General features: G+C 40.9%; 1 protein-coding gene across 5 annotated transcripts in view; it reads left to right on the forward strand.

Moving 5' to 3' along the window:
• LOC112458735 (E3 ubiquitin-protein ligase HECTD1) overlaps positions 1–11,127 on the forward strand; it is a 16,045-nt gene extending 4,918 nt beyond the window's left edge. For 3 of the 5 annotated variants that reach the window (XM_025022490.1, XM_025022491.1, XM_025022493.1), the window contains exons 7-22: positions 197–593; positions 954–989; positions 1,740–2,006; positions 2,120–2,676; positions 2,769–3,675; positions 3,771–4,060; positions 4,141–4,398; positions 4,516–4,726; positions 5,007–5,207; positions 5,488–5,747; positions 6,063–6,221; positions 6,670–6,885; positions 6,971–7,215; positions 7,347–7,917; positions 8,055–9,109; positions 9,250–11,127. In XM_025022490.1, coding sequence (XP_024878258.1) covers positions 197–593; positions 954–989; positions 1,740–2,006; positions 2,120–2,676; positions 2,769–3,675; positions 3,771–4,060; positions 4,141–4,398; positions 4,516–4,726; positions 5,007–5,207; positions 5,488–5,747; positions 6,063–6,221; positions 6,670–6,885; positions 6,971–7,215; positions 7,347–7,917; positions 8,055–9,109; positions 9,250–9,532 — 5,913 coding nt within the window. In that variant the 3' untranslated portion in view covers positions 9,533–11,127. The remainder of the gene's footprint in view (positions 1–196; positions 594–953; positions 990–1,739; positions 2,007–2,119; positions 2,677–2,768; positions 3,676–3,770; positions 4,061–4,140; positions 4,399–4,515; positions 4,727–5,006; positions 5,208–5,487; positions 5,748–6,062; positions 6,222–6,669; positions 6,886–6,970; positions 7,216–7,346; positions 7,918–8,054; positions 9,110–9,249) is intronic. The other 2 variants (XM_025022495.1, XM_025022494.1) reach the window with 2 other exon arrangements.
• The last annotated feature ends 989 nt before the right edge of the window (positions 11,128–12,116 follow it).

Genomic DNA, 12,116 nt, shown 5'->3' on the forward strand with positions numbered 1-12,116 from the left:
ATATATATATATATATATATATATATATATATATATATATATATATAGAGTGAATTTTAGACGACACACAACGTTTGTCCTTGTTTTACGTTTCAGAAAGAAAATCTTTATCTTTATTAATTTGTCTTTTGTCTCAGTTGTTTTGCGTTTTACATATTTTAACTATTTAAAAACTCGTGTGTTCTAATATTAACAGGAAGATGAGGACGGTCATTTGGTCGTCCTGCAAATGATACAGGATCTGATGATTAAAGGCAAAGATGAATTCTTAGAACATTTCGCACGTTTAGGAGTATTTTCAAAAGTTGCCGCTTTAGCCGGACCCCAAGAAACTACACCCGAGCCAGAAGCGGAATCGAATCAATCTGGAGAAGAACAAAGAATGGAAGATGCGAAAGAATTATTAATAGGAAGAGCATATCACTGGAGAGATTGGTGCATATGTCGAGGACGTGATTGTCTTTACATCTGGTCCGATGCGGCAGCTCTAGAACTATCGAATGGAAGTAACGGGTGGTTTAGATTTATCCTTGACGGCAAACTGGCAACTATGTACTCTAGCGGAAGTCCGGAAGGTGGAACGGACACATCGGGTGAGCATACACAGACACTCGCCGGTGCGCGCAATAAACCGACGCACGCACACATACGCACGCACACATGCATGCATGCACGCTTGATCCTATATTTGCAAAAATTATATTAATCTCGCATCATTTTTCACATTCTCCATCCCGCTGTTACCGTTTTCTTTATAAGAGAGAGAAAGAACCGCTTTTTATCCCTTTTCGTCCGTAATGATTTACCGATGAATATAATATACATATAGATATATATATATATATTTTTTTTTTCTTCAACGCCACTTTACGTTGCACTTTATTTTCCATTTGTGATTAACTTTCGCGAGGGGAACTATGTAAAGAATAACTGGTTTTACTAACTGCCTACAGGAAAGGGGAGGAACACAGAGTCGCTTACCACTGAAGGTAGGTCACACATACGTGTATCAACTCATGTATAATGACTCCCTTCCTTATACCATATATTTTACCTTATACATTTTAGTACGTTCTACGGTAGTGATGGGATCAGGTGTCGTCTACCAGCAAGATTAAACTCTGTTGGCCTAGTTTCGCAACTCTCTATGCGTACTTGAAAAAAAATTCAAGAGCACGACTTTAAATATTATTCGAACCTGGTCGAAATATTACTTGTTTAAAACGTCAACCGTATGAAATATAATGTGACGGTGTATACACATATACGCACACGCATCTCTTTTATTATTACACGTTTGCATGTCAACACTTGCCGTCGTGTATCAACATGATATATTCAAATACCCCCTGCAAAAAGATTCGCTTCTTCACCATGTCAACTACTTGCAATAGTTTAAAGTGCCGTTCGAATTTTGCAGACCGTCACTTTGCGCAAATACAGTGTATGAAATATTATTTTTCACGAATATTACTCGAATCCAAGAAAATCCGAGCTCGATTATTAAATCTGATTCGGATCATCAAGTAGATACATGATCAAACTTGATCCCATCTCTATTCTACGGGCGCGCGATATAAAAATGTACATCACAACTCATCTCTCTTTCTTTCAACTCTGTAACTTGACTCTTGTAACGTGTACGACGTGGCATTCACTTTCATACTTGATTTGACCGTGTTCACAAGCGAGACGACCTCGTCGTCACCTAACGCGATATATTCATAATATCCTTGCAGAAAATCGTGGCGAATTTCTGGAGAAACTGCAGAGAGCACGTAGTCAGTTGAAAGTGAATTTTACAAGTCAGCCTGTGCTCTCTCGGCCTGGTACTACACGCCTGGTCGTAGGAAATTGGGCATTATCCAGTAGAAAGGAGAGCGAATTGTGTATACATAACAGCGATGGCCAACAACAGGCAACCATTCTAAGGGAAGACTTGCCAGGTTTTATCTTTGAATCCAACAGAGGTACCAAGCATTCCTTCACAGCGGAAACGAGCTTAGGTACGCGAGAGAAGTATCTCCGTCGTTGTTATCTCAGCGTAGTCATTTAATAATGTTGGACACCTTAAATCTTAAGTATCTTATGGTTTCGTATTTCCGTACGTTACATTTAGGTCCAGAATTCGCAGCAGGTTGGACTGGCAAAAGAGGCAAGAGATTGAGATCGAAGATCGAAGCGATTAAGCAGAAGGTTAAGATACAAGCGCAGGAAATATATGAGCGTTACTTTAAAGCGGCTCAAGCTCAACCACGCGGTGTAGTCGCTAAGCTCGGTGCCATTGTCACGCAGATAGAGAAAGCGTCTCTGAAGCAACACGCTGGAAGTCGCGAATGGCGCAATATATTGCAAACTGCGTTGGAACAACTCAAAGTATTGCTGAATGAGGAGGGTCGAGTGTCCGCGTATGAGCTGCACTCTAGTGGTCTCGTACAGGCGTTGCTCGCCTTACTGGCTGCGCCTCCTGTTGGACCCTCGCCCCCGACATTAAGAACGACCAAGCTTAGGATGCAAAGGATAACTGCGTTCAAGAGCTGCTTCCAAACGAAAGACACGATCAAGGAGCCCAACTCGGCGAAAATTTTAGTCCACAAGTTGGTTTCGGTGCTGGAATCGATAGAAAAATTACCCGTATATCTGTACGATACACCCGGATCGGGCTATGGTTTACAGGTAGGCCAACGTGCGTGCGCGGCACGTCGATAATATCAACTTGTTTCTTCCGCGCGTGTCACTCACATGCCCTATTTCGATATGTTTCGCAGATTTTGACTAGGAGATTACGCTTTCGATTGGAGAAAGCTTCTAGCGAGAGCGCGTTAATAGACCGATCCGGTCGTAGCTTGAAAATGGAGCCATTAAGCACGATACAACAATTGGAGAATCATTTGTTAAAAATGGTGGCTAAGCAGTGGCACGATCACGACAGGTCTACGTTCGCTTTTGTGAAAAGATTGAAGGAAGATGGTAGAATAACGTTCAAGTATCAGCATGATTTTGACGAGAATGGTTTGCTATATTGGATCGGAACGAATGCTAAAACTTGTTCCGAATGGGTGAACCCCGGTCAATATGGTTTAGTCGTCGTCACGTCGAGCGATGGGAGAAACCTGCCGTACGGCCACCTCGAGGATATACTCAGCCGTGACCCGTCGGCGTTAAATTGTCACACCAACGACGACAAGCGGGCGTGGTTCTCGATAGATCTTGGCGTTTGGATCATTCCAAGCGCTTATACCTTGAGACACGCGAGAGGATACGGTAGGAGCGCGTTGAGAAACTGGATGTTTCAAGCGTCGAAGGATGGCATTACCTGGATAACGTTGTACGCCCATGTAGACGATTGTTCTTTAAACGAGCCAGGTAGTACGTCTACCTGGACGTTGGAGCCACCGAGTGAGGAGACACAAGGCTGGCGACATTTACGTCTACAGCAAATTGGAAAGAATGCATCTGGACAGACGCATTATCTGTCTGTGTCTGGTTTTGAGGTTTACGGCGAAGTTACTGGAGTATGCGAAGATTTGGGTCGTGCAGCCAAGGAAGCCGAAGCCGGTGTACGGAAGCAGAGACGATTTATTAAGACGCAAGTTCTTAAGCACTTGGTTGCGGGAGTTCGAGTGGCTAGAGGTCTAGATTGGAAGTGGAGGGATCAGGATGGCGTACCACCAGGTATAGTATACGATACGATACGTATAATGCGATAATAAAAGTGCCGTCAATGTAACACACACACACCACGGTTCTGGACGCCTGTGTTGATATAGGCGAAGGTACAGTTACGGGAGAATTACATAACGGATGGATAGACGTAACGTGGGATCACGGTGGATCGAATTCGTACAGAATGGGTGCAGAAGGAAAATACGATCTCAGGCTGGTTGGCGCCGCTGGTCTCGATACGGATAACATGGCAAAATGTAAGAGCGGTGGAGGAGTTTTAACGGGTCGAAAATCCAACAGCACTCCTAGTTTACCCGATTGCACTGATACCGCTATGCGTGGTTCGGTAGCTTCTACGGATCAAGCTGCGAGTGCGGATAATCTAGCGGCAAAGGTAGAACGTTATCCATCGCGCTAAATTTGCTAAATTTATCTGACGTGTTTCTTGACTAATTCTCTACGTGCGTCAAGCAGCAAGCTGCCGAATCGATAGCCGAGAGTGTGTTATCGGTAGCCCGTGCGGAAGCAGTGGTTGCCGTGACTGGGGAAAGCGGAGCAAACTCGACGAGTGAACTTTCAGTTGTGTTGCATCCCAGACCGGATACGACTGTTACTAGCGATCTAGCTACTATCGTCGAGAGCCTCACCCTCAATACGGATTGCCCGGTCAACAGCACTAGTAACCGAGCGTCCAGTTCGAAACCACTTTTCGCTACTGTGCGAGGAAACAAGGTGACGTATAAGATTATCGTTGTTATTGTTGTTGTTTGCAAACAATATCCTTCTCTTATAGTTGGTTCAGATATCGTACGTTATATACTGACTTCTCGATATGCGCGATACATACAGGCTAGTGGAGGCTTACTGAGTTTGGAAACTGCTGAAGTTCTGGACCGTATGAGAGAGGGTGCTGACAGATTACGCAACAATACCAATAGTTTTCTGAGTGGTGAGCTACTTGGTTTAGTTCCCGTTAGAATCAGCGTTTCTGGCGAGTCAGAGGAAAACTCGTTGAGGATTAAATCTGTACCGAGACACCATCCTACTGGAATCGCGGACGGTACGTGTATCGATGATTGCTCCACTTTGCGCGATATACCTTTCGATATACTACTGATTTTACCACACTGTAATGCTTACATTTAAATCAGACATCAATCAGATCGAGAGATGCGTTCGTAACACTTGTACACCTTTTAAATTAAAACACCTCTCATGTTCGTATATGCGGTAGATACAGAATCGCGCACTTGTTAATCTGTGACCGAACATTCACGTCCCTTCCTCGTGCTCGTGCTGATTTGCGTATGTAAAAATTCCGTACATTTCCTTCGACGTAGTTGCTAAAGACTGTACTCGAGAGAAAGAAGCTAGCTCGTCTACACAAAATGCAACGGGCGGTTGTCCTGTTGTGGTTACCAATCCCATGTCGGTATCTGTGCCTAATCTCGCTTGTTCCGATGCTAACAATACCTTGGAATCAACAGCTGCTACTGGTTTATTGGAAACTTTTGCTGCAATGGCGCGAAGACGAACATTAGGTTAGTTGCAAATTAAATAATTTAGTCGCGACGAGACTCTACACCTTTGTTGTTTTAAAAAAAATACATTTTATTATTATCGTCATTATTATTATTATTATTACTATTACTATTACTATTACTATTACTATTGTTACTATTGTTGTTGTTGTTGTTGTTGTTAATGTTATCAAGATACATCTTTGTACCTGCACGTTTTGCGAAACGCTCTATATGTAAAGCTGTTTTATTACATTTACGTATATTACATGTAGAATTATATTACAAAAACATTTTTCAGGACCTGCGGGTGGACAGCATCTCGCTTCAAATTCTAATACGAGTTGTAATCCAATTCGAGGACCGAATTCTGTATCTAGTCTCGTACGATTGGCACTCAGTCCCAATTTTCCTGGTGGTTTACTTAGTACGGCGCAAAGTTATCCAAGTTTGACGAGTAGCGGACAAGTAGCCGGTAGTGGCGTTACTACGACAACTGGACCAGGTTTAGGACAAGCGCTTACTATGTCTCTGACTAGTACAAGTAGCGATAGCGAGCAGGTAAACGTACTATTTAAAGAATACGTTACTCTCGAGTAATGCCAATATGCTCTATTGAAATGTACTCGTTCACCGTTATCGAGGGCTCGCGTCTCTCCACGTCATTCGCATGGTTAAACGTATGCGCAATGTCTGCTCTTACAGCCAAGTTGCGCAAGTTGCGTAAAAAGTCGCATGGCTTTTAGACGTCACGCCGCGCCGTTCTCTTGCGAATGTATTCGAGAACCGTCGAGCTTCTGTGTCAGTTTACTTGGATGAAGTTGCAAGATTGGTTTTGCCTTAATACAACGCACACACATATATTTATGATTCCAGGTCAGTCTTGAAGATTTCTTGGAATCCTGCGGAGGTGTCGCGACCTCTAGCACCGGTGGAGGTCGTACTACCGGTGGCCCTACGCTTTTGACCGAATTGGAAGATGACGAAGACGGTGTTTTGGAAGAGGAAGAGGATAATGAAGAAAATGACCAAGAAGTACGGCCCAACAAGTATTTCCGTACGCGAGATGTGTATCGATGCGTTGTAAGATGGAGCTGTCTATAAGCTTTGTTTATTTTATCGGGTTACTTGTTTGACTCGATCGGACGAAATCTCCTCCTTGGAGGTTTCGTCACGCACAAAATAAAATGAGCAATCGTCGTTATATTACACGTCTTAAGCTCTATACACGTAATACGTCTTGATATTTTCCGTACGAAAAACGTCAAGCAAACGAACGTCGAATCTGCGTGATCGAAAAACGCGATGGAACAAACGTGGACAACTTGATTTAGACAACACTGTGTGCGTGTTGGGTATCGAGGTTTATGACAGTTTATGACCTCGGCAACGTATAAATCGAGTCAACAGATCAGAACAGTGCTCGTTAACGTAAATGATTATGCAACGCGTGAGACATAATCATCGTTTACGTATATTTCAGGAAGAAGATGAAGAAAATGAGGAAGAAGGTGACGGCTGCGAAGGCGAATACGAAGAAGTAATGGTAAGTCGTAATCTCCTGGCGGCATTCATGGAAGAAGAAGCACCACAGAGTAGCAAGAGACGTGCATGGGACGACGAGTTTGTATTAAAGCGTCAGTTTTCCGCTCTTATTCCTGCTTTCGACCCACGTCCTGGCCGAACAAACATTAATCAGGTAAGTAATGTATAATATACTAAACTATAAACTAGATACGACACGTTTATTCAAGTTGCATAATTCCGAGATATTTTTACAATAGACAACGGATTTGGAAGTTCCCCCTCCTGGCAGCGAAGCGCAAGTCAATAGTCGTATCGGGTCTGTACCTATGCCTAGACTTTCCTTATCGTTGAAAGGACCAGGTTTCCCGGGTATACCGGATGTCGAGATATCGCTATCAGACTCGCACGCTAGTATTTTTCAAGCGGTCCAGGAACTGATGCAGTTAACCGAATTGGGCAGTCGTCAGGAGAAATTGAAAAGGATATGGGAACCAACTTACACGTAAGAATTTGAATTTTGCTGCGTACAATACGTATATCCCTAAAAATTATCCCTACTGTGAGAAAAAGAAAAACAGCGAGTTGTTCGATCGATTTTCTATCCACATCTAACTTGTTCATTTTTCTATATAGAATAATATATAAAGAAGCCAGGGACGAGGAGTCGTCTGGCAGAGCGACTCCGATCGTAACGTTGTACTCTCGTACGCCGACGCAAAACGCAAACGCGTGCACCGTCGAGGATGTTCTACAACTCTTGAGACACGTATTCGTATCGGGTACTGTTCGTGATGAGGGCGCCTCGGCGGAGCAGGACGACGCGAACGATACGACCTACTGGCTTCACCCGGATGATTTCACATCTAAAAAAATCACCAACAAGATCGTACAACAGATTCAGGACCCGTTGGCTCTGGCCGCTGGTGCACTGCCCACGTGGTGCGAGGAGCTCGCGCGAAGCTGTCCGTTTCTCCTACCTTTCGAAACGAGACGACTTTATTTCAGTTGCACCGCTTTTGGTGCTTCGCGATCTATCGTATGGTTGCAAACGCAGCGAGACGCGATCCTTGAAAGACAAAGGGCACCGGGTCTAAGTCCACGGCGTGACGATAGCCACGAATTTCGTGTCGGCAGGCTTAAGCACGAAAGAGTCAGCGTGCCGAGAGGAGAGAAGCTGTTGGATTGGGCGGAGCAGGTGTTGAAGGTAAAGGAAAAAGAGATTGAAAAAAACGTGCATGTTACGTTGCACGGACGCAACAGCGTGAGCAGGATACCAAGCGTCAACGTATATTTATCTCTATATTTTATTTTTATCTCGTCTTCCTTTTTTTTTCCTCGTAGGTGCACGCAAACCGCAAGAGCATACTCGAGGTAGCGTTCGTAGGAGAAGAGGGTACCGGTCTCGGACCTACCTTGGAATTCTTTGCACTAGTCGCTGCGGAATTGCAACGTAAGGACCTGGGCCTCTGGTTATGCGACGACACCGCCGACGACACGGCTACGCGGATCTTAAACGAAGAGCAAACGTGCGTTTCTGGAGAGAAGATTCGGCCTGCGGGATATTACGTAACGCGTACCAGCGGCTTGTTCCCAGCCCCATTGCCACAAGATTCGGCAGGCTGCGATCGCGCTGTTCGATATTTCTGGTTCCTAGGAGTCTTTTTGGCAAAAGTTCTCCAGGATAATAGATTAGTAGATTTACCGTTATCCCGTCCATTCTTAAAATTAATGTGCCGTGGTGATATCTCGAACAATGTCAATGAAAAAATCGGTCTTACCGGCGTCACGCAGGAGAGCATGTCATCCAGCATGTCGAGTAGCTTTATATCGGAAGAAGGGGAAAACGATGCTGCATGCTCTTCGTTAGAGCCTTGTCCATGGTACGCCGGATTATTAGACATAGAGGATCTCGTCGAGGTGGATCCTGTAAGAGGAGAATTTCTAAGAGAGATACAAAATGCGATGGCGAAGCGCGATAGAACTTTTTCCGATGGTCCAAGCTCCGCTGACGAAGAAACGTCATTATACATTACTCATCCATCGGGTACTTCGGTGGCTATCGAAGATTTAGCATTAACCATGACGCATTCACCAAGTTCGAAAGTTTTTCAACATGATCAAGTGGAATTGGTGGAAGGTGGCTCGGATATCGTAGTAACGATAGAAAATGCAAGGGAATACGCGAATCTTACCATCAATTACTGCCTTAACCAGGGAATTTATAGACAACTCGAAGCGTTCAAATCGGGCTTTTCAAAAGTCTTTCCGATGGAAAAGCTCCATGTTTTTAGTCCAGACGAAATGAGAGCGATGCTTTGTGGAGAACAGAATCCACAATGGACGAGAGAAGATTTGCTCACGTACACCGAGCCAAAGCTAGGATACACAAAGGAAAGGTAAGACGGTATTACGAACGGATATATTTTGGTAACAAATTTGTATTTTTATAATAAACTAGACGTAGATTTAAACGACTCGCAATAGAAAAATAGCATTAACCCTACGTTATTTCATTTAATGCAATTTTTTTTTTCAGTCCTGGTTTCCAAAGATTTGTCAACGTGTTGTTATCGTTAACTGGTTCTGAAAGGAAAGCGTTCTTACAATTTGCCACTGGTTGTTCGGCTCTACCTCCAGGAGGTTTATGTAATCTACACCCCAGATTAACTGTTGTGCGGAAAGTGGACGCTGGTTCTGGTGGTTATCCTTCTGTTAACACTTGTGTTCATTACTTAAAATTACCGGAATATCCTACTGAGGAAATCCTAAGAGAAAGGCTGTTGGCTGCTACCCGAGAAAGAGGGTTTCATTTAAATTAAATTTATTCTCTTGTCCCAAGATTCGAATTAGTCGTAGATTATGCGGAAAAAATTATACTTAACAGATGTGTGTGTGTGTGTGTGTGTGTGTGTGTGTGTATATTATATATATATATATATATATATATATATATATATGCATATGTATGCTGTGTATGTAAAAACGAGTGTGAGAACGGCCTTTATTGTAATTTGATAATTTTATTTTTCTGGTACGACGTAGTATAAATAGACAACAACTTGGTAATTTGAGACTTTGAAACTTTGTCTTTGCAAAAATACGTGTCTATAATGTTATTTATATGTTCCTTTGGTCTTTTGTTTCGCCTCTGCATTTTATTTTATTTTTAAATTTAGAAACTTAAAAAGTGATTCCACGTATTCTTGTTCTTTTTTCAGATACGTATCAAAAAATGTATCTTACCATTTCAGTAAATCAGTACATTTATCATCCGATACTTCAAGCTCTCTTGAAATCACATTGGTTTTCTGTATATTCATCTTTGTAATATTTCGCATATACATATATTGTGTTGATTCATAAATGAGTTCCGCGTTTTCTTTTATCAAGTTTTTCTAAATGATGCACCGCAGTGGGCTACGATTTGTTTATCATCTCTGCTTTCTCGTTGTGTAATATGGATTTTGTTCCATCAATAACTGTAAAGTATAGTCATGAAAAGCCGGAATGACTGCTTTGATTCGGAATCAGTCCATGATTTATCCTTCAAAGTGATATCTCCCGAACGAAATTTCATACATCACTTTCGCACTGCTCGATCTGTATTATGACACTTTCACAATACATATATACTACAAATTTTTGAGTCGTTACAGCAGCACCGTTGTTTGAATTTGTTAAAAACGTCATGTGGTGCGTATGTACTTTCAGATCTTCCATTTTAAGAGTTCACTTTCACGATTTTACAAGCTGATGTATACAATTATAGTAATATTCTGATTTACAACCGAGGGACCTTTTACTATCAAATAAATTAAAAAATTATTAAATACACGTAGTAACTTGGGATCAATTTTTCTCAGAAAAGATAAATTGATATTTGCAGCAGAATTTATTTATGAATCAACCTAATATATTGAATATAGATAGGACAAAAAGTACATATATATGATATATACATATTTATATTTAATGTAATTTCTTGGCGTGACGTAGTAATTATCCTTCATTTTATTTTACCATAGATATCATTAAGTCGAATTAGTTGAATCTACGATTTATAAACTATGATTAATCAGATTTCTGCAAACATATTGCACCTTGATATATATACGTTACGTTACGTGCAACTTATGACAGATGTATTATTTTCTTGTACATTGCAAGTGAAAAACACGTGTTCGAATACATGCACACGCGCGCGCACACACCAACGCGCACACGCATGAATGCATGCATGGACGAGTGCGATGTGTGTTCGTGTGTGTGTGTGTGTGTGTGTATGCGTATGCGTATGCGTATGTATGTAATGATGTTATGTAATGTAATTATTGGAACATTCAAAGACATCTATGGAAATGACATGTTTGGACATTTAATTGGTTAAACTATTATAAAATAGGTTGAATTTGAAGGCTGTTTTTTTTCTTTTTTTCCATAAAATGTCTGTAGAAGTATTTTGAATATATTTGCTATTTTCGTGAAACAAAAACATGAAAGCTTTTCTTCACTAGAAATGTTATCGTACTTTGAAAATAGTCTATGCAAAAAGCAAATTTTGAAAGAATTTCTATTTTTCTTTATTATGAGAATACTTGTATGCACATGTTACGTAAACAGATTAACCTGCTATAAATGTTTATGTAAAGAGAATTATATATAAGTTGAAATTGACATATATTCGCAAAATGATAATTTTTCGTTAATGATATCGAAAATGATGTTTCGTATAGTATCTAGACCAATGTTTGCAGCTTTCAAATACCTGCTCCTTCTGTATATTTGTGTATTGTGTATCCAACTTTTAAATATTCGGAACGCAAGAGTATCTCTTTAAATGTGATGAGAAAAACCAAGTTGCGACCGTACGTTGCAAGCGTTACCAGGACCGGATAAATTAAACTCTACTGCATCCTTGTATAATACGCTACTTAATGCTCACGCGCGCGATTATTATAATAGAAAAAAAATTCAAAATATATAGTTGTAACAATAGATTTTAGAAAATAAGATATAAAGATAATATAAATGTGAGAAGAGAGATTGATTAATATGATATTGACATTAAAAATTATCATTACTGTAACATAAATTATTCTCATGAAGGAGATGAATAAAAGCAAAAAAGTGCTGTAAAGTATAACATTTCCCAATATATATACCTTTGTTACAAGTTTTATAAAGTCTATACATATACACACATTATGTATACCATCTTATATACATCGATAATTTGCGCACATGATTTATAACAGAATACATAACATTTACAATTTTAATAGTACGTACGTATTAACAGTTTCATTTTTCTTATCTTCTAATCAAACTATTTCATTCAGTATATTTACACGTTATACGGTGTTCCAAAATTTGAAATAAAAGATTACAACACGTGTACTACTG

This window comes from Temnothorax curvispinosus, unplaced genomic scaffold (genome assembly GCF_003070985.1).
Source record: "Temnothorax curvispinosus isolate PA1 unplaced genomic scaffold, ASM307098v1 QBEX01009183.1, whole genome shotgun sequence".
Classification (NCBI taxonomy): Eukaryota; Metazoa; Arthropoda; class Insecta; order Hymenoptera; family Formicidae; genus Temnothorax; species Temnothorax curvispinosus.